This window comes from Haematobia irritans, chromosome 2 (assembly GCF_050003625.1).
Source record: "Haematobia irritans isolate KBUSLIRL chromosome 2, ASM5000362v1, whole genome shotgun sequence".
Taxonomy (NCBI): Eukaryota; Metazoa; Arthropoda; class Insecta; order Diptera; family Muscidae; genus Haematobia; species Haematobia irritans.
Window position 1 is genome coordinate 71516652 of NC_134398.1, and position 19973 is coordinate 71536624.

Here is a 19973-nt window from a genome sequence, read left to right on the forward strand (position 1 = left end):
GGTTTGTACGCTGGTGGAATCATTGGACCGTATTTTTTCAAAGATGCTGTTGGACGCAACGTTACGGTGAATGGCGATCGCTATCGTTCGATGCTAACAAACTTTTTGTTGCCAAAAATGGAAGAACTGAATTTGGTTGACATGTGGTTTCAACAAGATGGCGCTACATGCCACACAGCTCGCGATTCTATGGCCATTTTGAGGGAAAACTTCGGAGAACAATTCATCTCAAGAAATGGACCGGTAAGTTGGCCACCAAGATCATGCGATTTGACGCCTTTAGACTATTTTTTGTGGGGCTACGTTAAGTCTAAAGTCTACAGAAATAAGCCAGCAACTATTCCAGCTTTGGAAGACAACATTTCCGAAGAAATTCGGGCTATTCCGGCCGAAATGCTCGAAAAAGTTGCCCAAAATTGGACTTTCCGAATGGACCACCTAAGGGGACCACCTAGGGGGAGATGAAAAACCCATAAAACCCCTTTAGCTACGCCTATGCCATTAAGCAGATACCGACAATCAAAGTTCTGCTCAAATGAAAAAAATGTAATCATCTGATAGCTTGAAACTACCTTCCTAAATATACCTTGCGATATGCCCAAATGCCATAGATTAGGGTCAAACATGCAACATGTTTTATTTACGTTTGATAACTTGGAAATAACATAAGGCGTGTTCTGCAATGTTAGCTAGATTTTCATTACGTTGTAGTTAATTTCTTCGTTAAAAATCAAAAAGAAAAATGCAAAAAAGGACCAACAAATACTTTTGTCTGCTAAATTTATCAAGTCTATGTCCCAAAAAATTTATTTGACAAGTTTACTTCTTATAGAAAAATAATTAAAGATCGTTAAAGAATAAAATTACTGTTTTTTTATGACAACATAACTTTTACATATTTAAGCAAACATTTTTAAGGACAACTGAATAGGTACATACATGAAATTTCGACTGGAGATGACTACTAGGTCTAACGTAAAATACTCCAGGAAACTTTCACTTTCTCAGTAGATTTTCGCGTGAAGTTGTATTTTAAAAATAAAAAAAATATAAGAATTCACTTTTTATTATAAATTAAAAAAAAAATGATTACAAAAAGAATAATTTGATTTTTAAAAATCGAATCGCAAGTCACCGAATCAAAACCATGTGAAAAGCCCTACACGCTCACAAAAAATCGCTTCTGTAACATATACTCCCAAACATATTTTGCTTCAAGCATATACATTTTTGGGTATTGCCCAAACATTTATATGTTTGATCTCTTCCAATATATAATATGTTTGAAAGCATATTGGTCTAAACAATATATGTTTGGGTAGTCTAAGTTCCAAACATTTTGTATTTTTGCATCCAAATTCAATAATGTTGTCTTCCAAAAAACAATATGTTATTATGTGAACATATAATATGTTTGGAAGCATTTTGCACCCAAAAATATTATATGCTTAAAAAAAATTCTCCCAAACAATATTGTGCTCAAAATTTTATTTATTTATTTATATATTTACAATCATAATGAATTATGAAAATAAACAGGTAATATAGGTGCTAACAACATAGGTTTTCGACCTGAATGCTCAAAATTTTGTTTCTGCCTAATTGTATATTCCCCCACATCTTTCTCACTTTCACGAGATTTTTTAGTTCTTAGCACCTTTTTCTGTAATACAAACATTGTAGAAGAAATTATTCAATTGTATGATTTTTTTTATTTTAATTTTACCTTTTGCCGGACGGGGATTCGAACAGCGGACCACCCAGTTTGTAAGGATCAAAGAAGTAGCTGATCAATTGCCCAAGGAAAAATAAAATGTTAATTTTGTAATAACAAGCAACAACCACCAACTTAATTCAATATCGCTCCCTGTTAAATAGCGCTCCAAGCTACTAAACACATATATGTTTATAGGCTATTTCTAAATTAATATATGTTTGCATCCAAGCATATTATATTTACAAACATTTTATGTCCCAAACATAATATGTTCTAACATATTAACATATATGTCCCAAACATGTTATGCTAGTTTAAATAAAAAAATTTAACAACACAGAAAAAAATTCACGAAAATTTTTCAAAGTCTTAATTGAGTTTTAAAAATATTCAATTAAAAATTTAATTGATTCAACAAATTTTTTAATTGAAACAAAAATCAATCACAAAAATTAATAATCAATTAATTAATTATTAATTAATTATCAATTAATTTTTTAATTGACAGTCACCTAATATTGTCCATATTTGGGAGGTGTGCAGTATGAGAGATTAATTTTAATGTTTTAATTTAATCACGAAAATTGTTCACTTTTGGGGGTGTTTTCCAAATTTGAGAGGTTTCGTTGTATTGTAGCTCCTTTTGGGTTTTAAGTTTTCAGCAAATCGGACAAAAATTGGGGCTTCTATACCTTCAAGAAGTCAGATCGCGCTATATCAAAACATGGACCGATATATACAACATTCAGCATAGCTCTTATCCAACCAAAAATGCCTCTAGATTTCAAATATCAAGCCAATCGGATATAAATTTCGGCTTCCGTGTCTTGCCGGCACGCAAGTCACATCGGGGATCTGTCTATATGGGAGCTATATGGACAAAAATTTGAAACAGCCAAAAATAACTTTAGATTTCCAATTTAATGTAAATCTGCTAAAAATTGTGGTTTCATGCCGTTAGGAAATGTAATTGGGATATCGGGATTTATGGAGGCTATATCCGATATATACCAAATTTAACAAAGGTCTTTATGGATCTAAAATACCTTTAGATTTCCAATTTTATGAAAAATTAATGAAAATTGCGGTTTCATACCTCCAAGAAGACAAATCGGAAGGGCGGTCTATATCGGCCCATCCTATAGTGGGGGGCATGGTTGCAAACTTTTTGCAATTTGAACAAGTTTTTGTATTAAATATGATTCAATTATTATACCCTAACCATATAGTGGTCAGGGTATAATATGTTAACTTTTATCTGCCAAAAAAAGTGCCTACACAGACAAAAATGTCACGAAAATTTTTCCAATTAAAATCTTAATTGAGTTTTAAAAAATGTTCAATTAAAAATTTAATTGAATCAACAAATTATTTAATTGAAATAAAAATCAATCACACAAATTAATAGTATCAATTAATTTTTTAATTGGATTAATTAATTTTTTAATTGACTGCCAATTAATTTTTTAATTGATACTATCATTAAAAAATTTGTTGATTCAATTAAATTTTTAATTGAACATTTTTTAAAACTCAATTAAGATTTTAATTGGAAATATGTTCGTGAAACTTTTTTCTGTGTGTGATTGGAGACATTTCAATTAAAAAATTAATTGGATCAATTAATTTCGTGATTGAATCAGAATTTTTTTTTGTGTGTACCAGAAATATTGATTTTAAAATATATACCGATCGACTCAGAATCACCTCCTGAGTCGATCTAGCCCTTGGTGTCCGTCCGTCCATGTATTTGTTGTTCGCAGGATTCCGGTCGCAATTATTAACCGATTTTGATGAAATTTGGTATGTAGCGCTTTATCTGCACACTATTAAAAAATCGGATAAAATGTATATATAGCTCCCATATATACGTATCACCCGATTTCGATAAATGTGGTCAGATTGCGCTCATTTACTAACCGATAATCTAATTGACGACCCTTTAAGTGTGCCAAAGTTCATCGAAATCGGTTCAGATTTAGCTATAGCTCCCATATATATGTGTCGCCCGATTTTCACAAATTTGGCCATAAGCCCCTTATTTATCAACCGATCTGACTCAATGTTGGCCAAATCTAATTTTCTATAGCACTTACTATATGTGCAAAAAATCATCGAAATCGGTTCAGATTAGGTATAGCTCCCATATATATGTATCGCCCGATTTTCACAAATTTGGCCATAAAACTCAATTCTACTATAGCACTGACTCTATGCGCAAAATATCATTCAAATCTGTTCAGATTTAGATATAGCTCCCATATATATGTAGCGCCCCCTTTATAACCTTATTTTTGACCATAGTGGCCTCATTTATTAACCGATCTTACTCAAATTTAGCACAAGGTAATCTCCTGTAATATCAACAAAACCTGCAAAATATAATCCAAATCGATTCAGATTTAGATATAGCTCCCATATATAGGCATCGATCGATTTTCCCAAATTTGGTCAATACTCTTATTTATGAATCAATGTTGCTCAAATTTCAAATGTACATGTATTAGCCCTATTTCAGAAATTTGGATTTATTACCCACACTAATTGAGCGATTTCCTCTTTTTTTAATAATGGACATGTTCAGAATCAACTATAGCTCCTAATATCAGACATTTCTGTTCAGATTGTGATAAAACTCCCATGTACCCCTTAATGTTCTTAAATATGGAAATGCGGTTTTCCCCAAACCTATACCATTGATACTCCACAAACAATGTTCACTAATTCAGTAGAGGTGGTTTTGGGTATGATATAGTCGGCCCCGCCCGACTTTCTACTTTACTCACTTGTTTTGATATCATTTCGAGCTACACATTAAAAAATACAGAATGACCCAGTCTAATATACACATATAAGTACATACGTGAGCATACATAGATATGAATTTATGCGACTATGGTACATACGTAGGCACGTTTTATATGTTTATATTCAAGTTCAAGTAGACGATAATTATGATGACATATGCGACTAGGCGTACGTCTTTGTGGGGCAGTGGTGTGGATCGCGTATTAATTTTATCATTTTAAAATTAAAAATAGATCCATGCTGTTTTTCTTGTAATGCTTTCATTTGCCACTTTTTGTTTTTCAACTCACCCTAATAATGCGGAGCACTGATACACATAATTGAATTATTCTTCTCTGGTCATAATTCGTTGTTTTCTGGTTCATAATTCGTCATTGGACACTTCAAATCATGAGACTTGAATGGCATGAACATGGAGCTGGTTGGTAACGGACTATTCGCTGCGTCGTGCAAACTATTGGCACATGACTTTCTAGGTTCACTACATTGGAAATTGTTTAAGGAAATTTGCTAAGGCGGCATATTTGGGTGATCTCTGTTAAGAGAAACTATGGACGACTAATAGGGTTTTGATAATAAAAAGACGATTAAATTACAAGTGAATTAAACTGTAATTGTGTCGGATATTATGACACATTTAACAACTATCTAAAGTCATTATAGAACGATATCTATGATCAATGAGAAACACAAGTGCTGCACATTGGGATCGAAATGTGAAATAATTTTGTTTTGTTCACATTTGTAGTCAGGTTAATAGCAAAGCTGGGTTCTACTACAGGGTGACTGATATGTAATTCAACAAAGTAAATCATGACCATTTTAACTATATTGTACACCCTCAAAAAAAATCGCTTCTTTAACATATGTTCCAAACATATTTTGCAGGAAGCACATATATTATTGCATACTGCCGAAACATTAATATGTTTGTTTTATGTGAACATATTATATGTTTGGAAGCATTTTGAGCCAAAAATATTATATGCTTGGAAGAATTTTTCCCAAACACGATTGTGCTCATTCCCTAACATACTCGTAATTTTCACTTCCACGAAATTTTTTAGTTATTGGCACCTTTTTCTGTAATACAAATAATGTTGAAGAAATTATTAACTTTTATAAATTTTTTTTAAATTTTACCTTTCGCCTGCACGGAGAATCGAACCGAGGACCATACAGTTTGTAAGCCAACACACTATCCACTGGGCTACGTAGCTGTTATAGTCACCAGTAGATAATTATCGTTTTAAGTTACATTTATATAGCATAGTTTGCAGCGCCCACGAGCCCATGCAAACATAACATTATTTAACAGAAACATACATTTGTTTGCCACGTGGAGCAGTGGTTAGCATGTCTGCCGTGCATACAAAGGGTCGTGGGTTCAATCCCTGCTCCGACAGAACATTTTTTTTTGTTTTTTTTTTTTTTTAATTTACACATTTATATTTATACTATATTAAATTTTTTTAAATGAAACTTCGAAATGTGTGTTATTAAAGATTTATAGTCAGTAACAGTGCTTGATATAAACGAAATTGACTGATTTTTGGATAAAATATTATTTTTTATTGCAAAAATAACAATTTTTTAATAAAAAACTGTTTTTGTACAAAACTTTAAAATTTGGAAGGAATTCAAAAACTAACAAAACAAGAATGTGGAGTCGAGTATAAACATTTATACATAATTTTATAATATAAACATAAATTTATTTAGGAGTGAACAGTTTTTTACTAGCATTTAACACCATCGCTCTAAAATTCCTTTTATTTTTCTTTAATAATTCATTTTAAAGAAAATAAACTTTTTAAATTGTTTTAGCTGTAAAACTCGATCTTAATGCCCGCTTTTATATTTGATGGTGTCCGTCAACTCCTCGTGGACTACTTTTTAATAAAGAGGAACTAAAGTTTGTTTTTTTACATTTTACTGTGTAATTTTTCACTATTTCCTCCTTATTTCATTTTACTGTCCCAACTCTAAAAAGAGTATAGTGCCCTTTCGTTATTTTTATGAAGACCCCTGATTTATTTTAACGAAAAATTGTGCCCATAATGCCAAAATGATAAACAAAACACATGTTCACACATGCATAAAATGCTGCTCTCAAGGCGAAAACATATGCAGTTTGTTTTTGAAATGTCTATTCTCTTGGTTCCGAATGTCTATTCTCTTGGTTCCGAATGTCTATTCTCTTTATTCAAATTAAATAATATTTAGACTTAAGCATATCAAATATTTAGCCTTATCATAAAACAGTTTTCCGAAACAACATACAAGCGGTTTCACAGAAATTGTTCTTTTTTCATTCTCTCGCTTTGTTCTGTTGATATCTTTCGTCAACCCTCCCGGTTTCCATCTCTATTTCTTTCTCTATACTCTCTTTTTGTCGCTCTCTGAATAAAATATCACAACATATATATGTTTACTCGAAATTTGTTAATTTATATATGTTTACATTCACACATATTATTTTTATGAAACATTCATGCCCCAAACATAATATATTCTAACATATTAACATAGATGTCCCAAACATTTAGTGTTAGTTTAGGAACATTACATGTTCGCACTTAAATATATTGTGGTTTAAAATCGTGCCCGAAACACATTTTGTTTATATCGGAACATATGAAAAACATATTTTTCTAACAGTGTAGTTCATTCTTACTATTTTTGGGAATCGTACGAAAATTGTCTTTTGCTTTTGTTCATATTGAACCAATGTGTACGGTCATTGAATTTTATACCCACGTTTAGTTCATAAATATTTTTTTGCAATAAAAATATGTTAAATTTTGCGTTATATTAAGTACGGATTTTTTTTGTGTATTCAGCTTCAAACATATAAATTTTCAGAATTTGCTCAAACAAAAATAATTTTGTGCTTGAGCAAATTCTGAAATTCTGAAATTCGGAATCGCAAATCTGAAGAATTTATTTTTCTTCTAACGAAAAATTGAGATACTCTCGCACGCAGAGAGGAAACATGATTGTCACAGTCATATTCGAAGAGCAAAATAATATGATAGGAGCTATTTTTGCGGCGACCATGTAACATTTTCACCTGCAACCATGTTGGCTCAGTGAACAGGGTTCTAAGAAAAATAAAATTGTCCTCATTTAAAATGTTATTATATTGATACAAACAATTTTGTTTGAATCAAAAGAAAATGGTCACGATCTAAAATGCTATGGTCTTCGTCAAAAATGGTTTTCTTCCAGTTAAAAGAACATGGTCACAATATAAAATGTTTTGATCTTTACGAAAAAAACTTTTTTCGTCGTCGAAAAAAGGACGCCACTTGAGAAAAGAAAACGCAAAATTAATTTTATTTATTGTTTTTTAGTTATTTATAAATTAAATCATTGTTTATTTGTCGTGCAAGCAAACATCATATATTTTTACACACTCTATTTTGGTTCAATTTCAATAATAGGAAGAATAAGAATATATCAACGCAGACATCATGTAACTACAAATAAAATTAAATTATACCATATATCAAAATGCAGAACAAAAACCAGGTACATTTTTTCAATTACACTCTCCTTTTTTGTATTCACATAAAACCACGTGCCACTTCTGAATAAATAAACAAAAAACACAGTAATTCCGTATTCTCCGTGCATTCCAAGAAACAATCAACACACGACTAACGCGCAAAATGAAAATCGTGTGTACCTGTCAATGTTTTTATAAAATTATTTTCGCTGCAAAAAATTAAATGGTCACGAAAACAATGTACATGGTCTTTATGGCCATATAATGGTTCTAGACATGTCTATATGTAAAAATACTTTTTTCCCTGCAAAAAAGTAAAAAAATTGAATTGATTTTCCCGACCATGTAATGGTCTCAAATACTATCATTTAAATAATAGGACATGTTTGCGGCATTTGGGAACCATTTAAATGCTTACTGACAACATATATTTTTCTCCTCTCGAAAATTATTTTTACAAAGACAAAATACATGGTTTTCGCGACAATTACATACTCTAGATACGCTTTAAATGAATGCGGCAACCATGTCCAAACTTGTTTTTTCTGTGCGTGCGGACTCCAATACAATTATAATTTGAACTTCTCATTAAAGAGAACTGTATTACCAAGATTTAAGTTTTAAAGTTCCAGAATTAAGAAACTTGGCACAAGTAGTGTTATTGAGGTAAGTAAATGGACCATATCGCACCACGTTCAGGTACACCCAAAAAATTAATAGAGAAAAGTTTACTTAATTCAAGCCGTAGCGGTGTCAAAAGCGCGGATTTTCTAAATCTAAGACGAAAATTCTTAATTTAATCCCGAAAATATTAAGTACAGATTTCTCAATTTTAGAAATTTTCAATCATGTTTGTACTTCCTTTAATTACGGGAAGTGCTTGATTCAATCCGCATTTAAGCTTACATTAAACCCAATAGCGCCTAACTTGAGTCAAAATGAATTTTTTAAGCGGAATCAAGGCTTGGATCAATCTTTTTTATTCTTGAATATAATCCTACCATGCTTGATTCAAGAACGATCTGTACTTGATTTAATCCCGAACCGTATACGATGTTATTTTATATGCACTTGATTTTAGTGTGCTTTGCACATGTTTTAATCTAAATGTGTGCTTAATTCCCATAAAGTAAAAATTTGTTCATATGTTTTTAAAATATTTTTATTATTCTTTTTTTATATCGATACATACATGTGTAATGGAAGAAAATGCATTATAAAAATAATACACCTAGGTGAAGAAGTAGTTACATAGATTTATAATATATATATATATAATTGATTCAAGTACAAAATGCATGTTATTAATAGAAATATATATACAAAATAATATAAAATATAAAAAAAATATATTTATGTATTTTTATTTACCAAATCAGCAGCTCTTGTATGGAGAAAATTTGGACGAGGAAGCAAGAAACTCAGAGGAATTCAACTTTTGTCTTTGTTTGCCTTGTCGCTTTAAATTGTAAGTTTTCGTCTACTTACACTGAAAAAAAGCATGCCCGGTTCCAAAGATTTTGTCTTTAAAAATTTTGGTATTGATTCAGAGCCACAGAAGCGGAGAATACAAGTAAGGATACTTTTAAGACACAATGCTCTTTTAAATTTGGGTTTTGTGTATTTGCTTCTAGGAAGCAAAGACCTTTAAAAACTAGTTAACGACAACTTTATTTTCAAAATTAAGACTCGACTTCCAGTAGTAATTATGATATGTTTCAAGTAAAAAGCGTCTTTAAAATGAAGTGTTGAAAAACATGTCCTATATTTGAACGATTTTTTGCTTTGTAGTCAAGATGCAAAAAGACAACAAATTTAAAGACAATTTCATTAAATTTAAACAATTTTTCTGAATTATTAAAGTCAAGTTGACCTTAGCCCTAACGTTTTTTCTTTCATGTTATGATACCCATTTTTAAGTGAAATCACTTAATTATAAGGATAATACGACTTCATTGGAAAAATTATCGACTTTTGGACAAGGAAAAAAACTTTATATTAGAGAAATGCGTCTTCTATGCTAAGCAAAATTTGCATTCGTATTTTAAAGACATGAAATCTTTGACCCCACGACAATATTTTTTTCAGTGTATCACATATGTCGGCGAAATTCATTGACGCTCTGTTCAAGTACTCCTTTAACGCTTAGGGAACGAAATTGTCAATTTGATGACTTCTGATGTTTCGTTTGTTGTTGTAAAATAAGAAGTATTATTTCCTATTTAAAACATATTTCAAAACATAAAATAATTATAACAATTATTTCTATAAAATGTGGCGACTTTATTTTTACACGGATGAAAAAGGCTGTTTTTCATATGTTTGGCTATAAACATTATATGTTTGGAACACAAATTTTTAAACACAATATTTTTGAGTGCAAGCATATAATGTTCATAAACTAGCATAACATATTTGGGACATATATGTTAATATGTTAGAACATATTATGTTTGGGACATAAAATGTTTGTAAATATAATATGCTTGGATGCAAACATATATTAATTTAGAAATAGCCTATAAACATATATGTGTTTAGTAGCTTGGAGCGCTATTTAACAGGGAGCGATATTGAATTAAGTTGGTGGTTGTTGCTTGTTATTACAAAATTAACATTTTATTTTTCCTTGGGCAATTGATCAGCTACTTCTTTGATCCTTACAAACTGTGTGGTCCGCTGTTCGAATCCCCGTCCGGCAAAAGGTAAAATTAAAATAAAAAAAATCATACAATTGAATAATTTCTTCTACAATGTTTGTATTACAGAAAAAGGTGCTAAGAACTAAAAAATCTCGTGGAAGTGAGAAAGATGTGGGGGAATATACAATTGGGCAGAAACAAAATTTTGAGCATTCAGGTCGAAAACCTATGTTGTTAGCACCTATGTTACCTGTTTATTTTCATAATTCGTTATGATTGTAAATATATAAATAAATAAATAAAATTTTGAGCACAATATTGTTTGGGAGAATTTTTTTAAGCATATAAAGGGTGATTTGTTAAGAGCTTGATAACTTTTTTTTTAAAAAAAACGCATAAAATTTGCAAAATCTCATCGGTTCTTTATTTGAAACGTTAGATTGGTCCATGACATTTACTTTTTGAAGATAATTTCATTTAAATGTTGACCGCGGCTGCGTCTTAGGTGGTCCATTCGGAAAGTCCAATTTTGGGCAACTTTTTCGAGCATTTCGGCCGGAATAGCCCGAATTTCTTCGGAAATGTTGTCTTCCAAAGCTGGAATAGTTGCTGGCTTATTTCTGTAGACTTTAGACTTGACGTAGCCCCACAAAAAAATAGTCTAAAGGCGTCAAATCGCATGATCTTGGTGGCCAACTTACCGGTCCATTTCTTGAGATGAATTGTTCTCCGAAGTTTTCCCTCAAAATGGCCATAGAATCGCGAGCTGTGTGGCATGTAGCGCCATCTTGTTGAAACCACATGTCAACCAAGTTCAGTTCTTCCATTTTTGGCAACAAAAAGTTTGTTAGCATCGAACGATAGCGATCGCCATTCACCGTAACGTTGCGTCCAACAGCATCTTTGAAAAAATACGGTCCAATGATTCCACCAGCGTACAAACCACACCAAACAGTGCATTTTTCGGGATGCATGGGCAGTTCTTGAACGGCTTCTGGTTGCTCTTCACTCCAAATGCGGCAATTTTGCTTATTTACGTAGCCATTCAACCAGAAATGAGCCTCATCGCTGAACAAAATTTGTCGATAAAAAAGCGGATTTTCTGCCAACTTTTCTAGGGCCCATTCACTGAAAATTCGACGTTGTGGCAGATCGTTCGGCTTCAGTTCTTGCACGAGCTGTATTTTATACGGTTTTACACCAAGATCTTTGCGGAAAATCTTCCATGTGGTCGAATAACACAAACCCAATTGCTGCGAACGGCGACGAATCGACATTTCACGGTCTTCAGCAACACTCTCAGAAACAGACGCAATATTCTCTTCTGTACGCACTGTACGCATTCGTGTGGTTGGTTTAATGTCCAATAAAGTAAACTGAGTGCGAAACTTGGTCACAATCGCATTAATTGTTTGCTCACTTGGTCGATTATGTAGACCATAAATCGGACGTAAAGCGCGAAACACATTTCGAACCGAACACTGATTTTGGTAATAAAATTCAATGATTTGCAAGCGTTGCTCGTTAGTAAGTCTATTCATGATGAAATGTCAAAGCATACTGAGCATCTTTCTCTTTGACACCATGTCTGAAATCCCACGTGATCTGTCAAATACTAATGCATGAAAATCCTAACCTCAAAAGAATCACCCTTTAATATTTTTGGGTGCAAAATGCTTCCAAACATATTATATGTTCACATAATAACATATTGTTTTTTGGAAGACAACATTATTGAATTTGGATGCAAAAATACAAAATGTTTGGAACTTAGACTACCCAAACATATATTGTTTAGACTAAAATGCTTTCAAACATATTATATATTGGAAGAGATCAAACATATAAATGTTTGGGCAATACCCAAAAATGAATATGCTTGAAGCAAAATATGTTTGGGAGTATATGTTACAGAAGCGATTTTTTGTGAGCGTGTACTTACATTTTAAATATTTGTATGCTGCCTCAACTTTTTTTATTCATAATTTATAAAGATACTTCACTGTCACTTGGGGTCTAAGCATACAATAATACTAAAATAATTTGGCAAATAAAATGCAAGCGAAGCCAAAAACACAAACTCGGAATCAAAAATTACATACATACACACCCACAATGTTTCATAACCCTGCAAACATTTTCTATCGAAAGCATATCGAAGTAGTTTCGCCGCGGAAGATAAAACTTTCGCAGGCGATATCACCTGCTTGTCGAATTAGGGACCCCGTTCGGGAACAAATGTTCCACTACGCGATAGTGTTCTCAGGGAATCGAACTAGTGACTGAAAGTAGTTATAAAAGCGATAGTTACTTTTTAAAAAATAAAAATGATGATCGGATGCACTGAGCATTGAACTCGGAACCTTTCGTTTTAAAGTCAGAGACTCTCCCTCTGTGCCACACAAGCTCGTTGGTTGATAGTGGCTTTTTACACACATGTACTCTCAGAGAGGTGCTATTGAAAAATCAGCTATATCGATGTATGGAGTCTATATTTAGATTTTTGATCGCTGTTAGAGTCGAATTTTTTTCGAAACGGAAACACCCCACGCGATAGTTGTTTTTATTGTTGCTGTGCTTGAGATTTTACTACCAGAAAACTTCCTGGCGATCCGAAATAGTGACATCTTAGCGAAAAACTATCACCCAAATGTTGTTAAATATCTGTAAGAGTAACAAGGAGAGCAAAACATTATTTTGCATTCCAATGTGCTCATAAATGAATATCAAGATAGCAAATCAAATCCAACCAAACACACACGATGCTCTAAACGTGTAACGATAAAAATATCAAGCTAAACTTTTCTTATTTTAAGCCATAGTTGACTTAACATAGCAAACGAAATGCAAGCTATTACTATTGCAAGCAAAACAGTTTCTGGGGGTTGAAAATCGACGAGAGCATCGAGGAGAACAAAACTCTATTTTGTGCTCTCAGTAGATAACTCTCACTGGCATATTAACCAGCTTAATTCAAACTGTAAGTACTTGAATTACATAAATAAGCACACTTTTTACTTAATATGAGTATAACTTAGTATTTGCGTACTTAAAATTTTAAATGCGAATTGAGGCTAAAAATAAGAATTTGAAACGTGATTTTAGAAGTCTACTGTTCTTTGGGTGTATAGACCCATATGGACGTCAATATATAGCCTAAAACCACCATGAAAAAGTTGGTCCAGAATTATACATAGCTTCCATATAAAACGATATACAGCCTTATTTTCCGGAGCAGCCTGGATCCGTTTTAGATGTGGCTTCTTAATTGCCATCGGTTCATCGTCTACATAAAACGACCAAGAACTGAATTGGTTTATATAGGTATTTAATCTGTTTTTAAGTTGCTGTAAACAACACAAACAGTGCTCGTATGTCAAAAAGTTCTGACGTATAATCTCTAAAATGTCCAACTTTACGATCGAGCTGTCGGAAATACCATCAAATTTTAAAATCAGTTCAGATTTGTTGGAATTGACGATCTTTAGTACAAATCATGGTTTTCAAACAGCCGATTTATGGTTTTAGTGCCAACATTATCTCCAAAATACCTCAGGCGCAAAAGTCCAACGGATTAATGAAGTCACACTGAAAAAAATATTGTCGTGAGGTCAAAGATTTCATGTCTTTGAAATATGAATGCAAATTTTGCTTAGTATAGAAGACACATTTCTCTAATATAAAGTTTTTTTCCTTGTCCAAAAGTCGATAAACATTTCAATGAAGTCGTATTGTCCTTATAATTAAGTGATTTGACTTAAAATGGGTATCATAACATGAAAGAAACAAATTTTGGGCTAAGGTCAACTTGACTTTAATAATTGAGAAAAATTCTTTAAAATTAATGACACTGTCTTTAAATTTGTTGTTGTTCTGCATCTTGACTATAAAGCAAAAAATCGTTCAAATATAGGACATGTTTTTCAACTCTTTATTTTAAAGACCTGTTTTACTTGAAACATAGCATACTTTCTACTGGAAGTCGAGTCTGAATTTGGAAAATAAAGTTGTCGTTAACTTGTTTTTAAAGGACTTTGATAGCATATGAAGAAAAAAGCTGAAAAAACGAAAAATTAAAATTTGCTTCCTAGAAGCAAGTATACAGAACCCCAATTTAAAAGAGAATTGTGTCTTAAAAGTATCCTTACTTGTATTCTCCGCTTCTTTGGCTCGGAATCAATAGCAAAATTTTTAAAGTAAAGACAAAATCTTTGGAACCGGCCATGCTTTTTTCAGTGCAGGATTCTCCTTTCTAAGCTATTTTTGGTTGACGTCTGCGGCCGAATTATATGCCCAGGGCCTCGATACTGGTTTAGAAATTTTTATCCCAAATGTGTAGATTTTCTGGTGATCTCATAGGCAAGTAAGCACAATCATTTTGGTTTCTCATCGGAAAAAACAAAACTCGACAACTTGGCTCTTTTCAGTCTAATTTTTTTTTGTCTCTCACTGATACTCTTCTACTGTTTCCATGGATTTAGTCTAAGCTCATTTTTAAATATTTAATGCATCCATTCTTACACTAAAAAAAAAGTTTACTTGGATCCAAAGATTTTGACCTTCCTTTAAGGATTTTGGTATTGATTCCGAGCCAAAGATGCGGGTTCTTTAAAATAAGGAAATTTTTTGCGACCTATCTGACTTTAAATCTAGGATCTATAAAATTAAAATTAGGATACAGATCTCATTTGTCGAATTTATTTTATTTTCCGGTATATTAATAAAGCTATACACGTACAAACAAATGCCAGTTTAAAATCCAAGTTATGACGGATACTTCGAAGTAAAAAATATTTTTTTAATTCCAAAAAAACTTTAAACCAAAGATGCTAAATCCTCAAAATAAGTTTTAGCCTACATTTGAAGCGTTTTTATCTTAAATCTAAAGATTCAATATTTCAGTTAATTTAAGTACGATTTCTTTAAATCAAAAAATGTGTTTCTTTACTTTAAGGCAAATTTGCATTAGTTTAAAGGCATGCAACTTCAACGAAGGGACGCAAATTTTCAAAATGTGTGTACTAAATTTAATGAAAACAATTTTTGAAGCAAATATTATAAACTTTCTTTTAATTAAAATATCATTATTTTAAAGAAATTTGTCCTTAATAGTGTGTAAATTGCGCATCCTAAAATTGAGGTTCCGTAATCTTTAATATCACGTAAATATTTTTTTCAGTGTACAAAAAGAAAAGGGTTTTTAATTTGTAGTATCTTTTTTTTACAAAAAAGCAAAACTGTCCTTATTATTTTTCACAGCAGGAATCACTAATTTTGCAAACAAAATATTTTGCTATGAAAACGAAAAAAAGAGGAACGCAAATTCTAACAGAATTTCTTAATGTCATCCACAAACATTGCACGCTATTTTCATAAATTCTTTAATTTGATATGAATTGTAAACAAAAAAAAAAACGCTGAAAGCGACTGTCCTTATTATTTTTCACACAACTGTATATTAAAGTTAAGGAAAATAAAGGCAAAAAATATTAAAGTCAATTCCGTGAACTAAAATAGAATTAAATTAGGTCAAAAATAACCGTCTGCCACTTTAGTTAATAAAGTATGATAAACTTCCTTTTTCCTAGCTTCAACATTTTTTGTAGAAATCAGTTTCTTGGTGAAGCTTTTTAATAAATAATACATGCCTTGAAATTTTTCTTTTCAGTGGCAAAGTGGAGAGAAAAGCGTATGGTTCCTTTTGTATCGATGGCTATGGGCAGTATTCTTTCTGAGCGTATTCATATCGTGTCTGGTCTTGCAGTTTTCCGAGGGAAAATATTTCATTTTTCTCACCAACTGGGGAATAATGCTTTGCCTTGCCACACAACTGCTTGGAGTTCTCTTGGCCACACGATGGTACTTTGATGTGGGTGCAATAAGATCGACAGCGTGTGAAGTAGCACGATTGAAAAAGACTCCAACATTGATAAAAATCTACTGGATCTTACATGCGATTACAGTGCCATTGGCGCTTATCATCACAACAGTCTATTGGACATTTTTACATGGAAAAATGAGTAAGTTTTTGGTGAAATATACGAATCGTGCATTGTGACATGAGGGTACGAAATCGGTTCTTATTCCAGATAAACCCAATCGTTTCCCGGTAATGAGTTTTGTAACCCACTGCCTCAATTCGGTGTTCATGATGGTGGATTTCTTAATTGTTGCATTCCCAGTACGTTTGCTGCACACAATCTATGCCATGTTATTGCCTATTGTATTCTGTCTCTTCACGGTGGTCTACTACTTTTGCGGGGGAACTGACGAGTAAGTAAATCACGTCCTTATTTTGGATACAATTAATGAGTTCCATTTCTTTTCGGATCATTGTTTAGTTTCGGTAACCAGTATGTGTACCCATTGTTGGATTGGGCGGTGCCTAGTCGAGGTCTGCTTACATTTGCCGGAGTTTTCGCTTTGTATTGCATCTACTGCATATTATTGTATGTTCTCTTCAAATTTAAACGATTCCTTCATCGGTCACTGAGTGCCATGTGGTCACCCCACTGTGTGGGTTTAATTTAAGTTCGATTCCAGCTGATGACTGTTTAAAATCTTCAGCCCATTGATTTATTTGCCGAGCAACATCTTCTTTTAAGCCATGACCCCAATGGGATGTACTCATTTCAATAGGAATATTTTTGTGTATGATCATCCGAATAATATGTGAATTATCTCTCGATAAGACTATCTACGAAACTTAGTTTGTATATGGACCATTCCACTATAAAAAGGATGGGCGAGATAAAAATAGTTTGAAGTGTGCTTCGTAATACTTATGATGGAAAACTGCAGGATTCAGGAGTGTATTTACGCTAAAAGTGTGACTTCTTCAGATTACATTTAATTGCCTCGATTAGTTTTCTTTTAATTAAAAAAAATCAATTGAACTAATTATTTTTTTGGTTGATTCAAAGAATATTTTTATTGGTTCTTTAATTTAATTGAAGAAATTCCAATTAACACTTAATTGTTTCAATTTCAATTTTGTGATGAGAAAACTGATATCTTCTATATCCAAGAGCTATCATAAAAGGTACTACAGAAAAATGTTTAATGAAATATGATCAAAAATTGTGAAAATTGGCCAATACACAAGTATGGAAAAAATATATAATCCAATTAAATGTTTAATTGAATTTCATCAATCACGAAGATAATAGTATCAATCACAGATTTAATTAAGAAAGTATACACCTAGAAAATTAACCCACCACGAAACCTGCATAGGTTTGTTAGAAAATATTTTATTAATTGGAGTCTGATACAATTAAGAACTAGAGGTGGAGAACTATCGATAGTCGGCGCCATCGATAGTCGACGATAGTACTTTCACAACCATCGATAGTTGACGATAGTACTATCGATATTCGACGATAGTATCGTCCACAATAATATACATATTTGGTTCGTATTTAAAATTTGTTTAATATTTTAATATGAATATTTTACGATATTAAAGTTATTTGATCCAAAAGGTTTGGTTTAAAAATAAAATAATGTTAACATTTTTCGCCTGTCGAAAACAATTTGTCCCGCTTTGTTGAAGGGATGTTTGTGTCGTACAAAACGGCTCTTTTAAAGTAAGAAGCTACTGAATGTATTGACGATCTACAACTTCTGCTTGTCGGTGCAATATTGGCAGTATCCGCCGAAATAGCTGGAATCAGAGGCTAGAATTTCAAAGCCAGAATGGTATCATTTTAGATGGTCGTGAAAATTCGATGTGTTTCTGCTCGTTTTATACTCCTTTCCGCAATTAAGGCACTTTGAAAATTGTTTGTCCTCTGACCTTTTAAAATATTTCCATACTTGTAAGATTTTATTTTTCTTTTTTCTCTCGGTTGCCAAATCTTTCTCTGAGTCTGTGCTGTTGTAATCACATGCCTGACATGGTCGACTCACTGATTGTCATGGAGCTCCGAAGTTTAGCTGAAATTCAACACATAGTCAAAACTCAGAACTACTTTAAAAGTAAATATTACACCTCTTTGGAGAAAGCGATCCATTCCTTTTAATGCTGCAGCAGACGTCACAAAAAAGGAGAATATTTGGTGATGTGAAAGCCAAACTATCGACTAACTATCGATAGTACTATCGAAAATGTCTGGCTGCTATCGATAGTAGCTCGATAGTGCCCAACAATCGATAGTGCCGATAGTGCTATCGATAGTTCTCCACCTCTATTAAGAACATTTAAATTTTTAAGGAAAATATTGGAGTTAAAAATGGTTTAAATTTCTGTAGCGCTTTACGAAGTTTAAGATAGTCACACTTTAAGAAAAATTTACTAATTTTGGAAACTTATGAATATGGTACACTTTAAAAAAATATTAATTTGGGCCAATTTTGAATTTAGTAAAATATGTACTCTATTTTTTTGTCATTTTTAGTTTCTGTCATTAAAGCCAGCAAAATCTAATTCAATTAAGGACAATTTTCGCATTTGGCTAAATTTAACTAAAATCAATTAATTTTATGAACATGAATAAAGTTAAATCGGTTATAAAAATTTTCGTTGTTTTTTTTTTTGCTTATGATACGTAATTAAAAAGTAATTTAATTTGATCGGTTTTTATTAATATTTTTAGAGGATTCAATTAAAATCTTCATTGATTTTTGTCAATTGTTTTTTTTTTATAAAACCATAATAAATCAATCATTTCTTTAAAAAGTTTTTTATTCAATTAAAAAAATAATTCATTTTCAGTAATTCATTAAGGATTTTAAATAAAAATCAACTGTTAAGTTTAAGTTTTAAACTAAAATGTTGAAATAAATAATTTATTTAAAATATTATTTATCTCAACATTTTAATTTTTGTAGTTTAGTTTAATAATTTTTAAATTATATTTATTTAAATTTTATTAAAAAGTTAAATGTATCAATTAATTTCTAATTGAAAATATTTTCGGTCTCATACAATTTTTAGTTGGAAATAGTTTGGTGCTCTTTACTTGTCACTTTATATATTTACCGAATAATTTTACTTTTCAACTAAGATTTTAATTGAATATTGCAATTAAAAAAACGAATGAATACTATTAAAATAAAATAAATTTTTAATTAAATCCGAAATTTGTGACAAAGATATTTTCATTTAAATCATGAATTAAACATAGTAATAGCATGAACTACACTGTTTATTTTGTCCAATCATTCCACTCTGAATTTGGATTGCTATTTGTCAGGCGCATTGAATCATAAAACATATCAAATAAATATTTAATTGTAATTGATTTTTCCAACAAAATTTAATTGTTCTAACAATTTTATAATTCCATATTTT

The 19973-nt window shown here is 31.7% G+C and overlaps 1 protein-coding gene across 1 annotated transcript in view; it reads left to right on the plus strand.

Annotated features, from left to right (window-relative positions):
• LOC142225485 (protein rolling stone-like) overlaps window positions 1–19196 on the plus strand; it is a 60899-nt gene extending 41703 nt beyond the window's left edge. Inside the window, exons 2-4 of the mRNA XM_075295257.1 lie at window positions 16347–16698; window positions 16768–16951; window positions 17020–19196. Of these exons, the coding sequence (XP_075151372.1) occupies window positions 16347–16698; window positions 16768–16951; window positions 17020–17209 (726 nt within the window). The 3' untranslated portion in view covers window positions 17210–19196. The remainder of the gene's footprint in view (window positions 1–16346; window positions 16699–16767; window positions 16952–17019) is intronic.
• The last annotated feature ends 777 nt before the right edge of the window (window positions 19197–19973 follow it).